At 54.6% G+C, this 24,419-nt stretch overlaps 1 protein-coding gene across 1 annotated transcript; it reads left to right on the top strand.

The window, feature by feature from the left end:
* Positions 1 to 1,092: 1,092 nt before the first annotated feature.
* On the top strand, positions 1,093 to 21,793 carry MXRA8 (matrix remodeling associated 8). Its single transcript, XM_038747133.1, has 10 exons — positions 1,093 to 1,228; positions 4,884 to 4,907; positions 5,759 to 6,115; positions 7,136 to 7,237; positions 12,346 to 12,786; positions 17,870 to 18,028; positions 18,609 to 18,639; positions 18,907 to 18,983; positions 19,801 to 19,878; positions 20,477 to 21,793. The coding sequence occupies exons 1-10, from the start codon at positions 1,180 to 1,182 to the stop codon at positions 20,500 to 20,502; spliced, it is 1,344 nt and encodes a 447-aa protein (XP_038603061.1). The 5' UTR covers positions 1,093 to 1,179; the 3' UTR covers positions 20,503 to 21,793.
* The last annotated feature ends 2,626 nt before the right edge of the window (positions 21,794 to 24,419 follow it).

The raw sequence follows: 24,419 nt of genomic DNA on the forward strand, positions 1-24,419 counted from the left end.
TACCCCAGCGTTTAGAACAGTGCTTGGCACACAGTAAGCGCTTCACAAATACCATCATTATCGTTATTATAATGCAGCACTAGGCATCCTACTTGGCCATCCTCCTCTCCCACCCAACCTTTCCTCACCTAAACTGGCCAATCAATCAATCGACCGTATTTATTGAGCTCTTACTAGGTGCAGAGCACTGTACTAAGCGCTTGGGAGAGTACTATATAACAATAGGAGCTGGTAGACACATTCCCTGCCTGCAATGAGCTTACAGTCTAGAGGGAAAGGTGACCTCCGTGGAGGTGAGGAGACTGGAGAGCCAAGTGGAGTCAAGGAGGATGGTCCGGCTGCTTTTTAACCTTAATCCTGGGATTCTCGATCCTGTTGTGCCTTGGTTTCTCACCTGCCCTGCTTTAGCCTTTTCCCCCGGGGTAATTTCTGGGGCCGGGGAGAGATCGGTGTTGATTAGAAATCCTGGTCCACTCTGGGAATTCCTGGCTCTTTTAGGGCTCTGGGCCCTTGTCTCCCTCTTCCCTCTCTTGACAACCCCTCTCCCAGGCCAGCTCCTCACAAGTCCTCTGCTGGAGGTGGGCGAGTGGACCTCAGAGAGAGCGGGTGGAGGAGGGGGACAACTGGAGAACCCCAAGAGGGAGGAGGGCAGAGGGCCTTGGCACATGCCATCTGTCTGTCTGTCTGGCCGTTTGCCTGTCCATCCGACTGTTTCTGTCTGAGCCTGTCAGTCTGAGGGAGGATCCGAAAGTCCACTGATGTCTGTCCGCCCGCCAGTCTGGATGTCTGTAAATCCATCAGGGTCTGCCTGTCTGTGCCTGCCCAGTTCTAACTCGGCCTCGGCCTCGGCCTCTGCTTCTGCCAGGAATTCGGGGGAGGAATTCGGGGGGGAAGGTAGGGGAGGGGGCTGGAAGGAGGAGGAGGAAGGGGAGTGGGGTGAGGAGGGGAGAGAGAGGGGGTTCGAAGGAGAGGAAAGGTCTTGTGGGGGGAGAGAGGGGGAGGTGGGAGGGTGGGGAGGGAGGAGGGGAGGGGGCTTGCCTGGGAGTCAGCGGGCCGCCGCCGCTCGCTTGCTGTTGAGGTCACATGTTTGCCAGGGAAACGGAGACTCCCGGCTCCTTGTTTTTCCAGAAGGAGAGAGGGGGGAGAGAAAGCCACAACTGGGCGGCCGCAGCTGCAGCCATGGAGCTGAAGGGAAAACTTCTCCTCTTCCAACTTCTGTTTCTTCAAAGTAAGACCCGGCCGGACCCCGGGCCTGGGAGAGGGCGGGGAGGTCCAGCCGGGGAAGAGGGGACCTAGACGGGTAGGGGAGAGGATGCAGTCGGGGGAAAGGGGGGAAGACCCATCCGAGAAGGGTTGCGTCCCTCTCCCCCCCAGAAAGGACCAGGGGCGGGAGGCTGGGGATAGGATAGTGATGGGAAGGGTGTTTGGGGGCTCCGGGATTTTCTGGGGTAGATGGCGAGAACTGCTCAGCCGCTAGGGTGGAGGGGACATTCGCTCGGAGGCTGGGGACTGAACGAGTTGACCCTAAAATCTCAGCTGCAGCTCTGAGCGGGGACCCTGTCCCTCATCTCAGCCCCTCTGCCTTCCTCCTCTCCCCCCACCCCCCCGTTCCCTCCCCACCGTCCTCTGCTGACCCCCGGGCCGAGGGGCAGGGGGCTGCAGGACGCTGGCTCCGTCGCCCTCGGGTCAGGTGGCAAGGGGAGGGCAGGACTGGCAGGAGGGCGGGGGGCGGCCCAGCCTGCCCTCTCCTCCGAGAGCCCCCCGGGACCCCCGGCTCGCTGTTGGGGGAGGGGTCCCGCAAGGGTCTCCCCACCCTGTGTTTACAAAGGTCTGCGGTGAGACCTTGGGCAAGTCACATCACTTCTCCGGGCCTCAGTGACCTCAGTGGGGATGGAAACTGTGAGCCCCACATGGGACAGGGACTGTATCCAACTCAGTTTGCGTGTATCCGCCCCAGCGCTTACACTGTTGACACTGTTGATAAATATTCTATTTATTTTATTTTGTTAGTATATTTGGTTTTGTTGTCTGTCTCCCCCTTCTAGACTGTGAGCCCGCTGTTGGGTAGGGACCGTCTCTAGATGTTGCCAACTTGGACTTCCCAAGCGCTTAGTCCAGTGCTCTGCACACAGTAAGCGCTTAACAAATACGATTGATTGATTGATTGGCACACAGTAAGAGCTTAACAAATACCATCATCATCATTATTATGATTATGAAACGATCGGGGCAGATTCTTCGGGCTACCGGGCCGCCTCGGGAAACGTTTGATTTGCCGACTCGGCGCATATTTCTGCGGACTCCCCCTTCCCCCTCCCTCCCGGCCCCGTCCATCACAGTCCCTCCTCTCCCTCGCCCCCCGCCCGGCCCTGGACTCGAGAACCTGAATCCCAGGGGAAAATCCCGGGCGGGCAGGGGACACAGGAGGGAGTGAAAGGGAAGTCCTGGGAGAATCCTGGGAGGAGTGGGGGCCCGTTGGTGGGTAGGGCCCGTCTCTATCTGTTGCCGACTTGGGCCTCCCAAGCGCTTAGTACAGTGCTCTGCACACAGTAGGCGCTCAATAAATACGATTGAAGGACTGAATCTGGGATTGACCCCCGCCCTCCGGGGTGGATAGAGATGGCATCTGGGGGTGAGGGGCAGTCCAGACCAGTCCTAGCCCCGGGTCGGACCGAGCGGGGGAGGCGCTGCTCCCGTCAACCCCTTCCTCCTCCTCCTCCTCCTCCTCCTCCTCCTCCTCCTCCTCCCTCTTGGGAATTCGGTTTCTGCGGGTTTGTGGGCGTGTCCCCCCAAAGTCTAATTTCAGGCTAAATCGACGGAGGGAAGGGCGAGGGGGTCCGCGGGTCCGGGCGTGGCCCAGCCAGCGGGCAGAGCGGGACCCCCATCCCCACCACCCGGCCCCTCCCCGTCCCCCCAAAACGCCTCCCGGGGCTCAGGCCCACGAAAAAAGCAAACACAGCCTTCAGACCGAGTTTGGAACCGGAGTTTCCCAACCCGGCTCTGGGCATCTCGGGTCGGGCCCTCGCCACCCCCTGGGGCACGGATGAGCCTCCCCCCACGGGCTTTGGAGTCAGTGGTCATGGGTTCAAATCCCGGCTCCGCCTGTTGTCAGCTGTGCGACTTTGGGCAAGTCACTTCACTTCTCTGGGCCTCAGTTACCTCATCTGGAAAATGGGGATTGACTGTGAGCCCCCACCCCCCCCCACTGTGGGACAACCTGATCGCCTTGTAACCTGCCTAGCGCTTAGAACAGCGCTTAATAAATGCCATCATTATTATCATAGAGGAGCAGCGTGGCTTAGTGGAAAGAGCACGGGCTCTGGAGTCAGAGGTCATGGGTTCAAATCCTGACCCTGCCAATTGTCGACAGCTTTGTGACTTTGGGCAAGTCACTTAACTTCTCTGGGCCTCAGTTCCCTCATCTGGAAAATGGGGATTAAGACTATGAGCCCCCCGTGGGACAGCTTGATCACCTTGTAACCTCCCCAGCGCTTAGAACAGTGCCTTGCGCATAGTAAGCGCTTAATAAATGCCATCATTATTTTATCAATTAAATTATTATTATGGGGAGACTGAGGCAGCAATCCGTTAACTGATTTGCCCGAGGGCGCTCCCTCTCCGGCCTCCCCTCGGCCTCCTGGACTCGGGCCTCACAAGGCCAGCTTGCCCAGAGGTCATCATGTCTATCCCCTTGTCCCCGGGGGTTTGCCCACCCCAAAGGAAGTGGGACTGCCCAGCTGAACAATCTTGGAGAAGCGGGGACTGATTATTATTTTTATAATAATAATAATGATGGTATTTGTGAAGCGCTTACTATGTGCCAGGCACTGTGCTAAGCGCTGGGGTAGAAACCAGGTCATCAGGTTGTCCTGCTTGAGGCTCACAGTCTTCATCCCCATTTTACAGATGAGGGAACTGGGGACCAGAGAAGTTAAGTGACTTGCCCAAAGTCACACAGCTGACCAGTGGCAGAGGTGGGACTAGAACCCGTGTTCTTATTACGTATGGTTCTTGTTAAGCGCTTACTATGTGCCAAGTAATGTTCTGAGCGCTACAAGTTAATCAGGTGGGACACAGTCCCTATCCCACGTGGGGCTCACACTCTTTTCCCCATTTTACAGTCGAGGTAACTGAGGCACAGAGAAGTGAAGTGACCTGCCCAAGGCCACACAGCAGACACGTGGTGGAGCTGGGATTAGAACCCAGGTCCTTCTGTCTCCCAGGCCTGTGCTCTATCCACTAAGCCAATATGTGATCACGGGCCGGAGGGACATCATTTTGGGCCCTCGCCCTCTGAAAGGAAACTCACCGGCCTTGCCTGGAGGCCTGGGAAGAGCAAGACAGGGGGTGCGGGTCTGACAGACTGAGCCCCTTCCTTCCTCTCCCCCTCGTCCCCCTCTCCATCCCCCCCATTTTACCTCCTTCCCTTCCCCACAGCACCTGTATATATGTATATATGTTTGTACATATTTATCTCTATTTATTTATTTATTTTACTTGTACGTATTTATTCTATATATTTTATTTTGTTAGTATGTTTAGTTTTGTTCTCTGTCTCCCCCTTTTAGACTGTGAGCCCACTGTTGGGTAGGGACTGTCTCTAGATGTTGCCAATTTGTACTTCCCAAGCGTTTAGTACAGTGCTCTGCACACAGTAAGCGCTCAATAAATACGATTGATGATGATGATGATGATGACAGGGGTGGGGGAACCGTGGGGAGACCCCACTTCCCTGGGGCTGGCACCCAGGGGAAAATGGCCGCAGGTTAAACACCCACCCCCCACTTTGGCCTCCTGTAATTCCCGTGACCTCGGGGGAGCCCCCAGAATCCACGTAACCCCACCCGTAACCTCAGGCAACCTTCTTCCTCTCTCCTTTCCAGGGTCCGGGGTCCTAATGTTCTCAGGTGAGTGACGCGCCCCACCCATGCCATCAAGGGCTGGGGGAAGGAACGAAGTTAGTCGGGGCCCCCAGAAAAAAAGCGCCCCTGTCTGGGTGGTGGGAACTGAGGCACAACAACAACAACAACAACAACAACAATCATTAATAATGATGGTATTTGTTAAGCGCTTACTATGTGCCAAGCCCTGTTCTAAGCGCCGGGGTAGATACAAGATAATCAGGTGGTCCTGCGTGGGGCTCACAGTCTCCATCCCCATTTTACGGATGGGAGAACTGAGGCCCAGAGAAGTGAAGTGACTTGCCCAAAACCACGCGGCTGAAAAGTGGTGGAACCGGGATTAGAACCCATGACCTCTGACTCCCAAGCCCGGGCTCTTTCCACTGAGCCACGCCGCTTAACAATTATGCAAGAGCCCGGGCCATGGGTTCAAATCCCGGCTCCACCACTTGTCAGCCGTGTGACTTTGGGCCAGTCACTTCACTTCTCTGTGCCTCAGTTATCTCATCTGTAAAATGGGGGTGAAGACTGGGAGCCCCCCGGGGGACAACCTGATCGCCCTGTAACCTCCCCAGCGCGTAGAATAGTGCTTTGCACATAGCGCTGAATAAATGCCATTATTATTATCATTATCATTATTAGCTAAGACTGTGAGCTTGTTATGGACAGGTACTGCGTGTTTATTGTTATACTGTACTCTCCCAAGTGCTTAGTACAGGGCTTTGAATAAGCGCTTTCTAGGCGAGCACTGTTCCGAGCTCAAGGTAGGGCCGGACTCACCCCAAGGTAGGGTGGATGCTGTCCGGCCCGGCGGGCCCCCGGAGACCCTCCTCCCCTCCTCCCCAACCTCCCCGCAGCGTGGAGCGACCCCGGCAGCTTGGACAGCATCGTGGTGTCCGAGTCCAACGTGTCCGGCCTGGTGGGGGCCCAGGCCGTGCTGCCCTGCCACAGCGTCCGCATGGTGTGGACGCAGGACCGGCTGCAGGACCGGCAGCGCGTGCTGCACTGGGATCTGGAGGGCGACCCCGAGCCCAGCCCCGGCCCCGACTCCGACCCCCGGGCCCGGGCCCGGCCCCGGCCCCGGCCCCACACCGAGCGCCTCTGCGACCTGTATTCGGCCGGGGACCTGCGCATCTACCAGGATTTCAACAACGGCCGCATCCGACTCAGCCCCACGGCCTTCGAAGAAGGAAACTTCTCCCTGCTCATCCAGGGTACGGACCGACCCCACCCCCGGCCCTCTGGGGTCCTCTCCCCCCCCCCACTGCGCCCCCCCCATCACCCCTCCATCCTCACCACTGAAGACCCCTCCCCCTGTCATCCTCACATCCCCCCTCCACACCCCCACCCCAAATCACCCCTCCCCCTCCCCCCCCTGATAATAATAATGATGGCATTTATTAAGCGCTTACTATGTGCAAAGCGCTGTTCTAAGCGCTGGGGAGGTGACAGGGTGATCAGGTTGCCCCACGTGGGGCTCACAGTCTTAACCCCATTTTACAAATGAGGTAACTGAGGCCCAGAGAAGTGAAGTGACTTGCCCAAAGTCACACAGCTGACAAGTGGGGACTTGAACCCATGACCTCTGACCCCAAAGCCCGGGCTCTTTCCACTGAGCCACGCTGCTTCTCTTCTCCTGATGACTCCCACTCCATCATCCCCACCCCGCTCCGTGCCCCCACCCCAAATCCCCCTTCCCCTCCCCCTCCCCCTTACAACCCCCACCCACCCCCTCTCTGCCCCACCCCTGTCATCCTCACACCTCCCTCCGTGCCCCCACCCCAAATCACCCCTCCCCCTCCCCCCTCACCACAGAAAACCCCCGCCCCATTCCCTGTCATCCTCACACAACCCCGTGCTCCCACCCCAAATCATCCCTCCGCCACCCCCTCACCCCTGAAGACCCCCACCCCCCCGTCATCCTCACACCCCCCTTCTGTGCCCCCACCCCAATCACCCCTCCCCCGCCCCTCGTCCCATCACCCTTCACCCAACCCCTCCCTGCCCTTATCCCTGTGGGACCCCACCCCTGTCACCCCCCCCCACCCCTGCCTGCCCTGCCCTGGCAGTCATCCCCTATCTCAGGCCCTCAGACCCCCATTTCTCCCTGTCCCCCCGTCCCCCCACCCCTGTTCTTCGGCATCTCCCCCACCCCAGTCTGCCCACCGCTACCTCCCACCCCCTGGCCCTGGGCCCCGCCACTCAGGCCCCCTCCCCGCCTTCTCTCTGGACAGACGTGGACAAGAGGGACCAGGGCGTCTACTCCTGCAACCTCCATCACCACTACTGCCACCTCTACGTGACCGTGAAGATCCGGCTGGAGGTCACCGATGACCGTGAGTGACCGGTGGCCCCTGTGCCAGGCTGAGTGACCGGTGGCGGGACGGGCCTCGGAATGGCCGGCGCTCAGCTGCCCGGGCTGGAGGGGGCGGGACGAGGGGCCGGGCTGGGGCTGTGGGCGGCCGGGCATTTCCTGGAGAGATTCCGCGGCCTTTGGGCCGGGACAGCCGGGAAGGACGGGGAGGGCGGTGGGGAGGGGTCCCATGGGGGGTTGGGGGGTCCCAGGGTGGGTTGGGGTCACCGGGGGCTGGGGTCCAGGGAGGAGGGGCAGTGGGGGCTCGGGGGGTCACCACCAGGGCCAGCTGGAGGGAAGCCCGGCCCCGATGCAGCAGGCCGCAAGACCCAAGATGAGGAGCGTGGGACTGTGTGTGTGTGTGTGTGTTCGTTTTTGCCATTGTACGACTGTGGGTGTATGTGTGGCTGCTGGGGTGAGGTGGTGCGTGACACTGCGAGGGTATGCGTGGCTCTTTGACCGTATGACTGTACGATCGTTTCTGGCTGCGTGTGGCTTATGCCTACAACGCTGACTGCGTGCGGGGCGCTGGCGGGGTGAGGGTGTGCGTGACACCGCGAAGACGTGGATGTGGGTGGCTGGGCGGGTAGGACACCGGGTTTGCGTGTGTGTGGCCGTGTTATTGTGTGACCATGTGGTTGTGTTTGCTGGGGCTCTGTGACGGTATGGCACTGGGTGATTGTGCGTAGCTGTGTGATTGTGCGACTCTATGGCACGGCGTGACTGTGGGGGAGCTGGGTGACTCTGTCACTTTGTGCCTGTGATTGTGTGACTGTATGGCCCTGTGTGATTGTGTGTACGTGCGGGGGTGGAGGGTGGGGCAGAACGGACTTTGTCACGGCACTTAGGTAGACATTTATATGTAGTTTTATTTATTTGTAGTGATGTCTGTCTCCCCCGCTCTTGACTGTGAGGTCCTTATGGGCAGGGAATGTCACTCTTTATTATTTTATTGTACTTTCCCAATCACTTAGTACAGTGCTGTGCACATAGCAAGTGCTTAATAAATACAATTGATTGAATGAATGAATGAATGATTGAATGTTTGAGAGGCTGTGTGACCCCGGGGATTTGAGTTGTGTCTGTGCGTGGGCCTGTGGGGCTGACTGGGGGGTCTGGTTGTGTGATTGAGGTGTGAGTGTGTGTGTGTCGTGGGGCTGTAGAGCTGACTGGGGGGGTGCAGTTGTGTTTTTGAGGTGTGAGTGTATGTGTGTGTTTGTGTGTGCGTGGAGCTGAGGAGCTGACCAGGGGGTGTGTGATTGGGATGTGAGCGTGTGTGTGTGTATCTGTGAAGCTGACTAGGGAATGTGCAGTTGTGTGATTGGAGTGTGTGTGTGTGTGTGTGTGTGTGTGTGTGTGCGAGGGGCTGTCTGGGGGTGTGTGGTTGTGCGATTGGAGTGTGTGTGTCTGGGTGCGCGTAGGGCTGTGGAGCTGCTGGGGGTGTGTGGTTGTGTGATTGGGGTGTGAGTGTGTCTGTGTGTATGTTGGGGGGTTGTGTGCGTGCGTGGGGCTGTGGAGCTGCTGGGGGTGTGTGGTTGTGTGATTGGGGTGTGAGTGTGTCTGTGTGTATGTTGGGGGGTTGTGTGCGTGCGTGGGGCTGTGGAGCTGACTGGGGGTAATAATAATAATAATAATAATGGTATTTGTTAAGCATTTACTATGTGCAAAGCACTGTTCTAAGCGCTGGGGAGGTTACAAGGTGATCAGGTTGTCCCACGTGGGGCTCACAGTCTTCATCCCCATTTCACAGATGAGGGAACTGAGGCCCAGAGAAGTAAACTGACTTGCCCAAAGTCACGCAGCCGATAAGTGGCGGAGCCGGGATTAATAATAATAATAATAATAATAATGGCATTTGTTAAGCGTTTACTCTGTGGCAAGCACTGTTCTAAGCACTGGGATAGATACAGGGCAATCAGGTTGTCCCACGGGGGGCTCACAGTCTTCATCTCCATTTTCCAGATGAGGGAACTAAGGCCCAGAGAAGTGAAGTGACTTGCCCGAAGTCACACAGCCGATAAAAGTGGCGGAGCCAGGATTATTATTATTATTATTAATAATAATAATAATAAATGGTATTTGTTAAGTGCTTACTATGGGTCAAGCACTGTTCTAAGCATTGTGGGGGTATACAAGGTGATCAGGCTGTCCCCCTTGGGGATCCCAATCTTCATCCCCATTTTCCAGATGAGGGAACTGAGGTCCAGACAAGTGTTTGTTTTGTTGTCTGTCTCCCCCTCCTAGACTGTGAGCCCGTTGTTGGGTAGGGACTGCCTCAATCTGTTGCTGACTTGTACTTCCCAAGTGCTTAATCCAGTGCTTTGCACACAGTAAGCGCTCAATCAATACGATTGAATGAATGAATAAATAATAATACTGATGGCATTTATTAAGCGCTGACTGTGTGCAGAGTACTGTACTAAGCGCTGGGGAGGTTACAAGGTGATCAGGTTGTCCCACGGTGGGGCTCCCAGTCTTCACCCCCAGTGACTTGCCCAAAGTCACATAGCTGGCAGGTGGGTAGGGACCGTCTCTATATGTTGCCAATTTGTACTTCCCAAGCGCTTAGTACAGTGCTCAGCACACAGTCAGCGCTCAATAAATACAATTGAATGAATGAATGAGTGAATTGGCGGAGCCGGTATTTGAACCCATGACCTCTGACTCCAAAGCCCAGGCTCTTTCCACTGAGCCACGCTGAATGAAAGAAGTGACTTTACCCAAAGTCATCCAGCTGACAGGTGGCGGAGCCGGGATTTGAACCCATGTGATTGTGTGTGTTTGTGTGTGTGTAATAATAATAATAATGGCACTTATTAAGCGTTTACTATGTGCAAAGCACTGTTCTAAGCGCTGGATAATAAAAATGGCATTTATTAAGTGTTCTAAGTGCTGGGGAGGTTACGAAGTGATCAGGTTGTCCCATGTGGGGCTCACAGTCTTCATCCCCATTTTACAGATGAGGTCACTGAGGCCCAGAGAATGACGATGGTATTTGTTAAGCACTTACTATGTGCCAAGCACTGTTCTAAGCTCTCGGGGTTGTCCCACAGGGGGCTCACAGCCTTAATCCCCATTTTTCCAGATGAGGGAACTGAGGCCCAGAGAAGTGAAGTGACTTGCCCCAAGTCACCCAGCTGACAAGTGGCGGAGCTGGGATTAGAACCCATGACCTCTGACTCCCAAGCCCGGGCTCTTTCCACTGAGCCACGCTGCTGTGTGTGTGTGTGTGTGTGTGTGTGTGTGTGTGTGTGTGTAATAATGGCATTTATTAAGCGCTTACTATGTGCAAACCACTGTTCTAAGTGCTGGATAATAATAATGGCATTTATTAAGTGTTCTAAGCGCTGGGGAGGTTACAAAGTGATCAGGTTGTCCCCCGTGGGGCTCACAGTCTTAATCCCCATTTTTCCAGATGAGGGAACTGAGGCCCAGAGAAGTGAAGTGACTTGCCCCAAGTCTTCCAGCTTATGTATATATTTATATGTAGTTGTATTTATTTGTATTGATGTCTGTCAATACAAATGGGATTTGAACCCATGACCTCTGACTCCCAAGCCTTGGCTCATTCCACTGGGCCATGCTGGGGGTGTGTGTGTGGTGTGTGGTGTGTGGTGTGTGTGTGTGTGTGTGTGATTGCAGAGGCCATTAGCTCCCACGGCGCTGTCCGACGTGCCCGTCCCTCTGTAGCTGTGCCCCCTGGGGTGGATGCCCCCCGCCCTATCGAGAGCTCACCTCCTCCAGGAGGCCTTCCCAGACTGAGCCCCCTCCTTCCTCTCCCCCTCCTCATCCCCCCGCCTTACCTCCTTCCCCTCCCCACAGCACCCGTATATATGTATAGATGCTTGCACGGATCTATTACTCTACTTATTTTTCTTGTACATATTTACCATTCTATTTATTTTATTTGAATAATACGTTTTGTTTCGTTGCCTGTCTCCCCCTTCTAGACTGTGAGCCCGCTGTTAGGCAGGGACCGTCTCTCGATGTTGCCAACTTGTCCTTCCCAAGCGCTTAGTCCAGCGCTCTGCACGCAGCAAACGCTCAATAAGTACGATTAGATGAATGAATGAATCAATACGAGTGAATGAATGAATGAATGAATGAATGAATGAATGAATGAATGAATGAAAGCCCGGGCTCTTTCCCCTGGGCCAGGCTGCCGTGTATGTGAGGGTGTTGTGTGCCCGTCCTCCTGTCCCTCCCCCTTCTAGACTATCTGTTGCCAACTTGTCCTTCCCAAGCGCTTAGTCCAGTGCTCTGCACACAGCAAACGCTCAATAAGTACGATTGGATGAATGAATCAATACGATTGAATGAAAGAATGAAAGGCCGGGCTCTTTCCCCTGGGCCAGGCTGCCGTGTGTGTGTGTGAGAGGGGGTGTGTGTGTGACGACGACGTGCCCGTCCGTCCGCCCGTCCCTGTTGCCAACTTGTCCTTCCCAAGCGCTTAGTCCGGCGCTCTGCACGCAGCAAACTTTCAATAAGTACGATTGAATGAATGAATACGATTGAATGAATGAAAGAATGAAAGGCCGGGCTCTTTCCCCTGGGCCAGGCTGCGCGTGTGTGTGTGTGTGTGTGTGTGTGTGTCTGTCTGTCTGTGTCTGTGTGTGTGTGTGAGGGTGTGTGTGAGGGTGTGTGTGTGTCCCCCACTGTAGCTGTGCGCCCCGCCTGCGCTAGCCTGCGAGCCCACTGTCGGGTGGGGACCGTCTCTCTACGTCGCCAGCTGGTCCTTCCCAAGCGCTTAGTCCAGTGGTCCGCACACGGTAAGCGCTCAATAAATACGATTGATGATTGATTGATTGATTGCGCTGACCGCCCTCCTCATCACCGGTCATCATCAATCGTATTTACTGAGCGCTTACCGTGTGCGGAGCGCTGGACTAGGCGCTTGGGAAGGCCAAATTGGCAACGTCGAGAGACGGTCCCAGCCCAACAGTGGGGGCTCACACTCCTCCTCCTCCTCCTCCTCTTCTTCTTCTTCTTCTTCCTCCCTCCTCCTCCTCGTCCTCCTCCTCCCGTCGGTGGCCCCGGTGTCGCCCGCCCGCCCGTCCGTCCGCCCGTCGGTGTCCGGTGTCGGTCGTTCAGCGCGGGAGTCCGGGGCCTACTGGGACGGGGAGCGCGAGGTGGTGGTGGCGGGCCGGGGCCGCGCGGCGCTGCTGCCCTGCCTCAACGGCGCCCCCGTGTGGACGGAGCGCTCTTCCGAGGAGGCCCAGCAGGTGGCGCACTGGGACCGGCAGCCGCCCGGCGTCCCGCACCACCGCGCCGACCGGCTGCTGGACCTGTACGCGTCCGGCGAGCGGCGGTTCTACGGTCCGGGCCCGCTGCGGCGCCGCCTGGCCCTGGCCCCCGACGCCTTCGCCCGGGGGGACTTCTCGCTCACCATCCGGGGCCTCGGGCCCCAGGACCGGGGCCTCTACTCCTGCCACCTGCACCACCACTACTGCGGCCTGCACGAGCGACGCCTCTTCCGCGTGGCCGTCGCCGCCCCCGACGACCGCCCCGAGAAGGCCGGAGCCCCGGACAAAGGTCGGGACCCCCCCCCCCCCCCCCGTTCATCCCTTCGATCCTGTTGATTGGGAAGTTAAGCGCTCTTCCTCCCTTCAAGGCCCTACTGAGAGCCCACCTCCTCCAGGAGGCCTTCCCACACTGAGCCCCTTCCTTCCTCTCCCCCTCGTCCCCCTCTCCATCCCCCCGTCTTACCTCCTTCCCTTCCCCACAGCACCTGTATATATGTATATATGGTTGTACATATTTATTACTCTATTTATTTATTTATTTTACTTGTACATTTCTATCCCACTTATTTTATTTTGTTGGTATGTTTGGTTCTGTTCTCTGTCTCCCCCTTTTAGACTGTGAGCCCACTGTTGGGTAGGGACTGTCTCTATGTGATGCCAGTTTGTGCTTCCCAAGCGCTTAGTACAGTGCTCTGCACATAGTAAGCGCTCAATAAATACGATTGATTGATTGATTGATTGATTGATTTTATTTTGTTAGTACGTTTGGTTTTGTTCTCTGTCTCCCCCTTTTAGACTGTGAGCCCACTGTTGGGTAGGGACCGTCTCTCGATGTTGCCAACTTGGACTTCCCAAGCTCTTAGTACAGTGCTCTGCACACAGTAAGTGCTCAATCAATACGATTGATGATGATGATGATGAAGTCCGATCAATCAGTCGTATTGATTGAGCGCTCACTGTGTGCGGAGCGCTGGGACCAAGCGCTGGGGAAGTCCAAGTTGGCACCATATAGAGACGGTCCCTACCCAACGGCGGGTTCGCAGTCTAGAAGGGGGAGACGGACGACAGAACAAAACGTATTAACCAAATAAACTAAGTAGAATGGTAAATACGTACAAGTAGAATAAATAAATTCATTCATTCAGTCATATTGATTGAGCGCTTACCGTGTGCGGAGCACTGGGACTAAGCGCTTGGGAAGTCCAAGTTGGCAACATCTAGAGACGGTCCCCACCCAGCGGCGGGTTCGCAGGCTAGAAGGGGGAGACGGACAACAGAACAAAACAGATTAACCAAATAAAATAAATTCAATCATATTGATTGACCAATCAATCAATCGTATTGATTGAGCGCTTACTGTGTGCAAAGCGCTGGACCAAGCGCTTGGGAAGTTCAAGTTGGCAACATCTAGAGACGGTCCCTACCCAGCGGCGGGTTTGCAGTCTAGAAGGGGGAGACGGACAACAGAACAAAACAGATTAACCAAATAAAATAAACTCAATCATATTGATTGAGCGCTTACTGTGTGCAGAGCGCTGGACTAAGCGCTTGGGAAGTCCAATCAATCAATCAATCGTATGTGCGGAGCACTGAGACTAAGCGCTTGGGAAGTCCAAGTTGGCAACATCTAGAGACGGTCCCTACCCAATGGCGGGTTCGCGGTCTAGAAGGGGGAGACGGACAACAGAACAAAACAGATTAACCAAATAAAATAAATTCAATCGTATTGATTGAGCGCTTACTGTGTGTGGAGCGCTGGGACTAAGCGCTTGGGAAGTCCAAGTTGGCAACATCTAGAGACGGTCCCCGCCCAACGGCGGGTTCGCAGTCTAGAAGGGGGAGACGGACAATAGAACAAAATGTATTAACCAAATAAACTAAATAGAATGGTAAATACGTACAAGTAGAATAAATAAATTCATTCATTCAATCATATTGATTGAGCACTTACCGTGTGCGGAGCGCTGGGACTAAGCGCTTGGGAAGTCCAAGTTGGCAACATCTAGAGACGGTCCCTACCCAGCGGCAGGTTCGCAGTCTAGAAGGGGGAGACGGACAACAGAACAAAGCAGATTAACCAAATAAAATAAATTCAATCGTATTGATTGACCAATCAATCAATCAATCGTATTGATTGAGCGCTTACTGTGTGCAAAGCGCTGGACCAAGCGCTTGGGAAGTCCAGGTTGGCAACATCTAGAGACGGTCCCTACCCAGTGGCGGGTTCGCAGTCTAGAAGGGGGAGACAGACAGACAACAGAACAGATTAACCAAATAAAACAAATTCAATCATATTGATTGAGCGCTTACCGTGTGCGGAGCGCTGGACTAAGCGCTTGGGAAGTCCAAGTTGGCAACATCTAGAGACGGTCCCTACCCAGCGGCAGGTTCGCAGTCTAGAAGGGGGAGACGGACAACAGAACAAAGCAGATTAACCAAATAAAATAAATTCAATCGTATTGATTGACCAATCAATCAATCAATCGTATTGATTGAGCGCTTACTGTGTGCAAAGCGCTGGACCAAGCGCTTGGGAAGTCCAAGTTGGCAACATCTAGAGACGGTCCCTACCCAGTGGCGGGTTCGCAGTCTAGAAGGGGGAGACAGACAGACAACAGAACAGATTAACCAAATAAAACAAATTCAATCATATTGATTGAGCACTTACCGTGTGTGGAGCGCTGGGACTAAGCGCTTGGGAAGTCCAAGTTGGCAACATCTAGAGACGGTCCCTACCCAGCGGCAGGTTCGCAGTCTAGAAGGGGGAGACGGACAACAGAACAAAGCAGATTAACCAAATAAAATAAATTCAATCGTATTGATTGACCAATCAATCAATCAATCGTATTGATTGAGCGCTTACTGTGTGCAAAGCGCTGGACCAAGCGCTTGGGAAGTCCAAGTTGGCAACATCTAGAGACGGTCCCTACCCAGTGGCGGGTTCGCAGTCTAGAAGGGGGAGACAGACAGACAACAGAACAGATTAACCAAATAAAACAAATTCAATCATATTGATTGAGCACTTACCGTGTGCGGAGCGCTGGGACTAAGCGCTTGGGAAGTCCAAGTTGGCAACATCTAGAGACGGTCCCTACCCAGCGGCAGGTTCGCAGTCTAGAAGGGGGAGACGGACAACAGAACAAAGCAGATTAACCAAATAAAATAAATTCAATCGTATTGATTGAGCGCTCGCTGTGTGCGGAGCGCTGGACTAAGCGCTTGGGAAGTCCAAGTTGGCAACATCTAGAGACGGTCCCCACCCAACAGCGGGTTCGCAGTCTAGAAGGGGGAGACGGACAACAGAACAAAAGTATTAACAAAATAAACTAAATAGAATGCTAAATACGTACAAGTAGAATAAATAAATAAATTCATCCATTCAATCATATTGATTGAGCGCTTACTGTGTGCAGAGTACTGGGACTAAGCGCTTGGGAAGTCCAAGTTGGCAACATCTAGAGACCGTCCCTACCCAGCAGCAGGTTTGCAGTCTAGAAGAGGGAGACAGACAACAGAACAAAACGTATTAACAAAATAAACTAAATAGAATGGTAAATACGTACAAGTAGAGTAAATAAATAAATTCATTCATTCATTCAGTCGTATTTATTGAGCGCTTACCTTGTGCGGAGCACTGGACTAAGCGCTTGGGAAGTCCAAGTTGGCAACATCTAGAGACGGTCCCTACCGAACGGCGGGTTCACAGTCTAGAAGGGGGAGACGGACAACAGAACAAAAGTATTAACAAAATAAACTAAATAGAATGGTAAATACATACAAGTAGAATAAATAAATAAATTCATCCATTCAATCATATTGATTGAGCGCTTACTGTGTGCAGAGTACTGGGACTAAGCGCTTGGGAAGTCCAAGTTGGCAACATCTAGAGACCGTCCCTACCCAGCAGCAGGTTTGCAGTCTAGAAGAGGGAGACAGACAACAGAACAAAACGTATTAACAAAATAAACTAAATAGAATGGTAAATACGTACAAGTAGAGTAAATAAATAAATTCATTCATTCATTCAGTCGTATTTATTGAGCGCTTACCTTGTGCGGAGCACTGGACTAAGCACTTGGGAAGTCCAAGTTGGCAACATCTAGAGACGGTCCCTACCCAACAGTGGACTCACAGTCTAGAAGGGGGAGACAGACAACAAAACAAAACATATTAACAAAATAGAATAAATAGAATAAATATGTACAAATAAAATAAATAAATAAATAAATAAATAGGATAATAAATATGTACAAACATCTATACATATATACAGGTGCTGTGGGGAGGGGCAGGAGGTAAAGCGGGGGGATAGGAAGGAGGGCTCTCAGTGTGGGAAGGCCTCCTGGAGGAGGTGAGCTCTCAGTAGGGCTTTGAAGGGAGGAAGAGAGCTAGTTTGGCGGATGTGTGGAGGGAGGGCATGCCAGGCCAGGAGGAGGACGTGGGCCGGGGGTCGACGGCAGGACATGGAAGGGATGATTACCTTCCATCCTCCCCGCCCCGCACTTAGAACGGCGCTTGGCACACAGTAAGGGGGCTTGTGAGTCAGAGGTCGTGGATGCTAACGCATATAATAATAAAATAATGGCATTTATTAAGCGCTTACTATGTGCAAAGCACTGTTCTAAGCTCTGGGGAGGTTACAAGGTGATCAGGTACAATTAAATCTAGATAATAATAGTAATAATAATGGCCTTTATTAAGCGCTTACTATGTGCTAGGGGAGGCTACAAGGTGATCAGGTTGTCCCATGGGGGGCTCACAGTCTTCATCCCCATTTTACAGATGAGGTCACTGGGGCACAGTGAAGTGAAATGACTTGCGCAAAGTTGCACAGCTGATAAGTGGTGGAACCGGGATTTGAACCCACGACCTCTGACTCCAAAGCCCGGGCTCTTTCCCTGGGCCAAGCTGCTTCTCTAGATGCACATCATTAACAAAATAAGTAGAATAGTAAATATGTACAAGTAATATGTAATATTATGCATGTATAATATGTATGTACCCTGTTGTAAGCGCTGGGGAGGTTACAAGGTGATCAGGTACAATTAAATCTAGATAATTATAGTAATAATAATGGCATTTATTAACAGTGCTTGGCACATAGTAAGCAGACTTGGGAGTCAGAAGTCGTGGGTTCTAATCCCAACTCCCCCACATGTCTGCTGTGTGACCTTGGGCAAGTCACTTACCTTCTCTGAGCCTCAGTTACCTCATCTGTAAAATGGGGGTGAAGACTGTGGGCCCCACGTGGGACAACGTGATCACCTTGTATCCCCCAGCGCTTAGAACAGCACTTTGCACATAGTGAGCACTTAACAAATGCCATTATTATTATTTATTATTATTACTATTCTCGTTATTATCCTCCCCAGACCCCACCCAGACACACGGCCACAATGTCATCAACGTGATCGTGCCCGAGGGCCGAGCCCAGTTCTTCCAGCAGCTGGGCTACGTGCTGGCCACCCTGCTCCTCTTCCTGCTGCTCCTCATTGCCGTGCTGCTGGCCACCCGACAGCACCGCCGCAGGGGTGAGCCCGGCCGGGCCGGTCTCCCACCCCCCCCCACCCCGGGAACCCCGGCCGGTCCTCCACCCTCCCACTGAGGAAGGTCAGGGGTGACGATGGGCTGGGATTGCAGCGGGACGGATTCAGGATAGACGTTTGGAAAAACTTGCCGGTTCTGAGGAGGTCCCGGTTTGGAAAGGACCGGTCAGTGCCCCTTTTCCCCCACTGCCCTGCCCGCTTCTGTCTCTCCCTCACTACTGATGAACTGGCACGTTGGCCTGGCAGGGCCCTGGGGCAGGGCCCTGGGGCAGTCAATCAATCAAGCGTATTTATTGAGCGCTTACTGTGTGCAGAGCACTGTACTAAGTGCTTGGGAAGTACAAGTTGGCAACATATAGAGACAGTCCCTACCCAACAGTGGGCTCACAGTCTAAAAGTCCCCTGGGGCAGGGCCCTGGAGCAGTCCCCTGGGGCAGGAAAGGGGGGAGGCTGAGGTGAGTGGGCAGAGGGGACTGGGCCAGTCCTTTTGGGAGACTGAAGCAGGGCAGGGAGACGGGTCCTGTTGGGTTTGGCCGGACCAACTCTGTCCTCCCCTCCCTCCCAGGCCACGAATACAACCTGAAGAAATCCGAGGGGTGAGTGACCCTCCGGCCCTAGCCCCCTGACCTTTCCCTGGCCACTGACTCCGTTAGCCGATGCCCCCGAACCCCTGACCCCTTTGAAATCGGAGAGATGACTGACTGACACGAAGCCCCAGACTGTCCGTGGGTTTTGATTCCCCGAGCTCTCCCTGTATCCGGTGGGTAACTGAGAGCACGACGGGGTCGCCGGGGGACGGGGGTGGGATGTCCCGCCCCCACCCATATCCCCCCCCAACCCCGACCTTGGTGTTCTGTTTCCAGGCAAGATGTGAATCTGAAGGAGTATGCCGTTGACCCCGGGGACCTGGCTCGGAGCCGGAGTGAAGACATCCAACTAGGTTGGGGAGGGGGTCCCTGGGGGGCTGTGGGAAGCCTCAGGTCAAGGGGAAGCCGTGTTCCCGGGGGCGAGGGAGGGGCTGCCGTGGTTTTTCCCATTTCTTTGTGGGGTGGAGGAGCGTGTCAGAGAAGCAGCGTGGCTCAGTGGAAAGAGCCCGGGCTTGGGACTCAGAGGTCGTGGGTTCTAATTCCGGCTCCGCCGCTCGTCAGCCGTGTGACTTGGGCAAGTCACCCAACTTCTCTGGGCCTCAGTGACCTCATCTGTAAAATGGGGGATGAAGACTGTGAGCCCCACGTGGGACAACCTGATCACCTTGTATCCACCCCAGCGCTTAGAACAGTGCTTGGCACATAGTAAGTGCTTAACAAATGCCATCATTATTATTGTTATTATGACAAACTGGAGCTCAGAGAGGCTTGTCCACCTACCCAAGGTTGCACAGCGCAACTTGAGGGAAGCAGCATGGCCTAGAGAGAAGCCACATGGCCTCGTGGAGAGAGCACAGGCCTGAGAGTCCGAAGGACCTCGGGCAAACCATTTTACTTTTCTGTGCTTCAGTTCCCTCACTTGTTAAAATGGGGATTAAGACTGGGAGCCCCGTGTGGGACCGGAACTGAGTCCCACCCGATTACTTCTTATCTTCCCCAGCGCTTAGAACAGTGGCTGGCACAGAGTCAGCGCTTACAAAATACCGTTAAGGAAAAAGGGACGGAGAACTCAAGATGTCTTGGTGCTCAGCCCTCTTAACTGGTCCCCCGGGGGGGGGGGGGGGGGGACTTTGTCTGTCTCTGACCCTACTCCCCGCCCCTCCCTCCCAGATTTCAAAAACAACATCCTCAAGGAGCAGGCTGAGCAAGCCAAGAACTTCTCGGCCAAGAACGTCGACTTGGACAAAGGTACAGCCGGGGGAGTGTGGGGTGGGGGGAGGCAGGGCCGGACACCCGGACACCCCCCGCCCCACCGAGGCCCTCCGACTTCTGCAGTGTGCTGACATCCTATATGACATCACTCGAGGGCAAAGGTTAGGGGGTGGAACTGGGTAAAATTTGCAGCACTCTCCCTCCGGGGGATCGGGGTAATAATAATAATAATAATAATAATAATAATGATGGCATTTATTTGGCACTTACTATGTGCAAAACACTGTTCTAAGCGCTGGGGAGGTTACAAGGTGATCAGGCTGTCCCACGGGGGGCTCACAGTCTTAATTCCCATTTTACAGATGAGGTTACTGAGGCACAGAGAAGTTACGTGAGTTGCCCAAAGTCACACAGCTGATAATTGGCAGAGCCGGGATTTGAACCCGTGACCTCTGACTCCAAAGCCCGGGCTCTTTCCGATGAGCCACGCTGCTTCTCAGTGTGCAATGTGCAATGTGTAATGTGCAGATACACCCGGGGCGAGGGGGTGTCGTCCGCCCACGCCTCTCATCGCGGGGTCACCCCGCGTCCTTGGCACCGATGACCTCCCCAACCTGCTTTTCTTTGACTCCAGAATTCAGGAAAGAATATTGCAAGTGAAGATCCCCGAAGCTCCTGGCTGGACCAGCGGCTCTTCTCCCCGCCCCTCCCACGCCGCCCGAGAGACGGTCTCCCCGTGGCCACCCCCCTTCCCGCCCTGGCACAACGTCCCTCTCCCTCGCCCGCTGACCCCCGGCCCCCCGCGGCAGCCCGGCGGGCAGACTCGGCTCGCCACCCCGTCCATCTGGCCTCGGCTCCTGGACTGCCCCGCTGTGCCCTGCTCCTCCCCGGGTGTCCAGCCTGGTGACCTGGCCGGCACCGACCCCAGGAATCTCACCCCCTCGGCTAGCCTGCCCCGGCTCCGGCCCTTTCCCCGGCGGCAGCGGCCAGGGCCACGGCCTCCTCCCCCTCCGCCCCCAACCCTCCCGGGCGGGCTTCGTGTGAGCAGCTCTGAGGACCGACTGTGGGTCAGCCCCGGGATGGGGGACACAGGAGTCCGGGGTGCAGACAACACCCCACCTCCCACCCCGGCCCCCTCACTGGCTCTCCGCCCCTCTTCCTCCTTCCCCCTGTGCCCCTCATTTCCTTCACCCCTCGCCCCTCCGGATCCTCACAACCTGCCCTCAGCAGGCTCCGGCAGCCAGGTCACCGGGCAGAGTCTCCGGGTCAGACAGCTGGACGCTTCCTGGGTGACGTCACTGTGGGGAGGGGGCGGCTGTTCCACCCCACACTACCTGGAAAGGGACCAGCAGGCCAATGCACACAATCCTGAGTGGGAAGCCCAGCCCTACCCTGGCCTTTCTCTCTCCAATTGCCCTCATCCTCCTCCCAGCCCAGCCTGTGGCCCGGCCCACCATCGCTGGGAGAAGAGGAGGGAAGAGAGGCAGATTGCTGGGGTCCGGGACATTTCCTCATTTTGCTGTTCAGTCCCTCTAGGAAGGAGGGGCCGACGAGGGGCCTCTTCTATGGGCTGGTTCCCCGGGGGGGGCCCTCCCAGCTGGAAATAAGCAGAAACATCTCCAATAAGGAGGAAGGTGGAAGACGGAGGTCCAAAGACCCCGTCCTCAGGACAGGGTTTAGTGGTTCAAATCCCCGCTTCCCTGCGCCCCGCCTATTTTTCCCAGTGGGGCCTCGTGCTTGGGAGCACTGAGATACTTGACACTCCAGGATGGGGTTATCCCCAGGCTGGGTGACAAGGTGCTCGTGGAGTGACCCTGGAGGAAGAGAGGCCCTGGGAGAAGGAACTCATTTCTCAAATAGATTCGACGGAAGTAGATTGGACACAAGTCCCTGTCCCACACGGGCCTCGAGACTGTGAGCTCGTTGTGGGAAGGAATGAGTCTGTTTGTACTCTCCCAAGCGCTTTTTATAGTGCTTTGCACACACTTAGTGCTCAGTAAATATTATCGAATGAATGAATGGGGCTCACAGTCTCAGCGAGAAGGAGAACAGGTATTAATCATTGTGCTATTTGTTAAGCGCTCTCTACGTGCCGAGCACCGTACTAAGTGCTGGCGTAGACACGGGGTAATCGGTCAGACGGACTCCCGTCCCACGTGGAGTTAAGGAACAGTCTCCCCATCTCCTCCCTCACCTTCAGCCCAGCTCCAGGAAGCTTTACCCCCACCCTCGTTTCACCCCCGTGAACTCCTCTCACTGGTATCCTCTTAATGCCCACTCCTTCTTCTCAATCCTTCGGGATCCTGTTATGCCCATCTGCCCAAATGGCCGGGGACGATGGCTCCCGTGTCTGCCCTGTCTTCCCTGTCGAGAGGAGGGGCTGCCTAAGGACGGGAATCATGTCTATATTCTTAGGGGAACACCAGACACTTGGGAGCACACCGATTATCCCCTGCCCTTGCGGCTAGCATCATTCGCTGTTCCATCCGGGTGTGTGTGTGCACATATGTGTGCACTTGAGCCCGTGCCTAAGGGGGCAGGGTTTTGGTTTTGTTTTTTTTTTTTTTTACAGCCCTGCCTCTGGCCCCGCTGTCGCTGTCGGCTGCTGCCCGCTCTCCCTCAGAAACCAATAAAATGATGGAGAAAGCATTTGTGTCTCTGAGACCCTGGCAGCCAGTGACTGGCGTGGCATTGAGGCTGGGGGAGCAGGGTGTGCGGAGGAGAGCGTTGGGGGGCTGAGTGGAAGTCGGGGGGAATCTTGGGCCTTTGCAATCTTGGAGGCTTTAAACCCATCACTTAGAAATGGGTTGTTCTCAGTAGGCACCCAGGAAGTAACGATACTATTACTACTGTTCGGCTCACAGGAACGTATACAAACAGATTTGCACATATCCTCCCACACATACCTATGAATACACCTCCACACAATACACACAATTATATATGCTTGCACTTAATGCACGCACACATACTTGGGCAGGGAACTTGTCTACCGACTCTGTGGTGTTGCACTCTCCCAAGTGCTTAGTACAGTGTCTACACACAGAAAGTGCTCAACAAATGCAACTGACTATGATACACTCATTCATATTTGTACTTCTCAAGTGCTTAGTACAGTGCTCTGCACACAGTAAGCGCTCAATAAATACGATCGGATGCATGAATGAATGAGGAGGGAGGGCATCCCAGGCCAGAGGCAGGTTGTGGGCGAGAGGTCGGAGGTGAGATAGATGAGATTGAGGTACAGTGAGAAGGTTGGCAATAGAGGAGCAACGTATGCGGGCTGGCTTGTAGTAGGAGAGTAGTGAGGTGAGTTTAGAGGGGACAAGGTGATGGAGAGCTTTAAAGCCAATGGGGAGGAGTTTCTGTTCTAGACTGTGAGCCCACTGTTAGGTAGGGACCGTCCCTATATGTTGCCAACATGTACTTCCCAAGCGCTTAGTACAGTGCTCTGCACACAGTAAGCACTCAATAAATACGATTGAATGAATGAATGAATGAAATGCGGAGATGGATGGGCAACCAGTGGAGGTTCTTGAGAAGAGGGGAAACATGGGTCAAATATTTTTGTAGTTCCCTGCCCGTAACGAGCTGGAAGTGGGTGCAATCTTCCTCCTAAGGTGGGCATGGCACCGACACCGAGGAGGGCCACCTAAGGAGTGGGGGTGGGTGGGATGGAGGTGCAGCATCTGGGAGCCGGCCAAGCAAGCTGGCCGTACCCTGGATGTGCCAGGCCGTGTCTCCACCTGCGCCACTTGGGCTGGAACAATCAGGAACCGAACTGCTGGTTCCAGGCTCCACAGGTGGGAGGACCTGGGGGTAGGTGGGAGATTTGGGATTGGGTCACCACACTGGACCTGCAGACTCTTGTGAGCCTGGGTGTGTGTCAGTGGAGGCGGGGGGTGGGGGGAGATGCTGGGAGGGGCCCTTCAGCTGGACCGTCCCCCCACTAGGAGCCGGTTGGTGGACCGGGGGCAGGAGGAGGCACATGAACGCTTGATGAACTGACGTCAACCCCACGCACGGTCACGGGGCTTCCCAGGGAGACAAACAGTCAGAGTGTGTGCCTGCTCGTGTGCGTTTGTAGGTGTGTTTGTGTGTGTGTTTGTGCTTTTTCAAGGCTTACTTACGGATCCCCTTCTATTTTCCTTCTACGCCCACTTCCTCGGAGAGCTCGTTAGCTCCTAGGGCTTCAACTCCCATCTGTGTGGATGATTCCCAGATTTACCTCTTCAGCTCTGCAATCTCGCATTTCCTTCCGCCTTCAGGATGTCTGTACTTGCATGTTCCACCGGTACCTTTTGTGTGTGTGTGTGTGTGGGCTTTGTTAAGCACTTACTACATACCAGGCACTCTACTAAGCGCGGGGGTAGATACAAGCAAATCGGGTTGGACACGGCCCCTGTCCCACATGGGGCGCAGAGTCTTAATCCCCATTTTACAGATGAGGTAACTGAGGCCCGGAGAAGTGAAGTGACTTGTCCCAGGTCACATAGCAGACAAATGGCAGATCTGGGACGAGAACCCAGGTCCCTCTGATGATGATGATGATGACATTTATTAAGCACTTACTATGT

Source organism: Tachyglossus aculeatus, chromosome 5 (genome assembly GCF_015852505.1).
Source record: "Tachyglossus aculeatus isolate mTacAcu1 chromosome 5, mTacAcu1.pri, whole genome shotgun sequence".
Classification (NCBI taxonomy): Eukaryota; Metazoa; Chordata; class Mammalia; order Monotremata; family Tachyglossidae; genus Tachyglossus; species Tachyglossus aculeatus.

Coding starts and splice junctions, on each gene's coding strand:
- MXRA8 (XM_038747133.1), top strand. CDS start 1,180: ATGGAGCTGAAGGGAAAACTTCTCCTCTTCCAACTTCTGTTTCTTCAA. Junction 12,787..17,869: donor GGCCGGAGCCCCGGACAAAG/GTCGGGACCCCC, acceptor TATCCTCCCCAG/ACCCCACCCAGACACACGGC. Junction 19,879..20,476: donor GAACGTCGACTTGGACAAAG/GTACAGCCGGGG, acceptor CTTTGACTCCAG/AATTCAGGAAAGAATATTGC.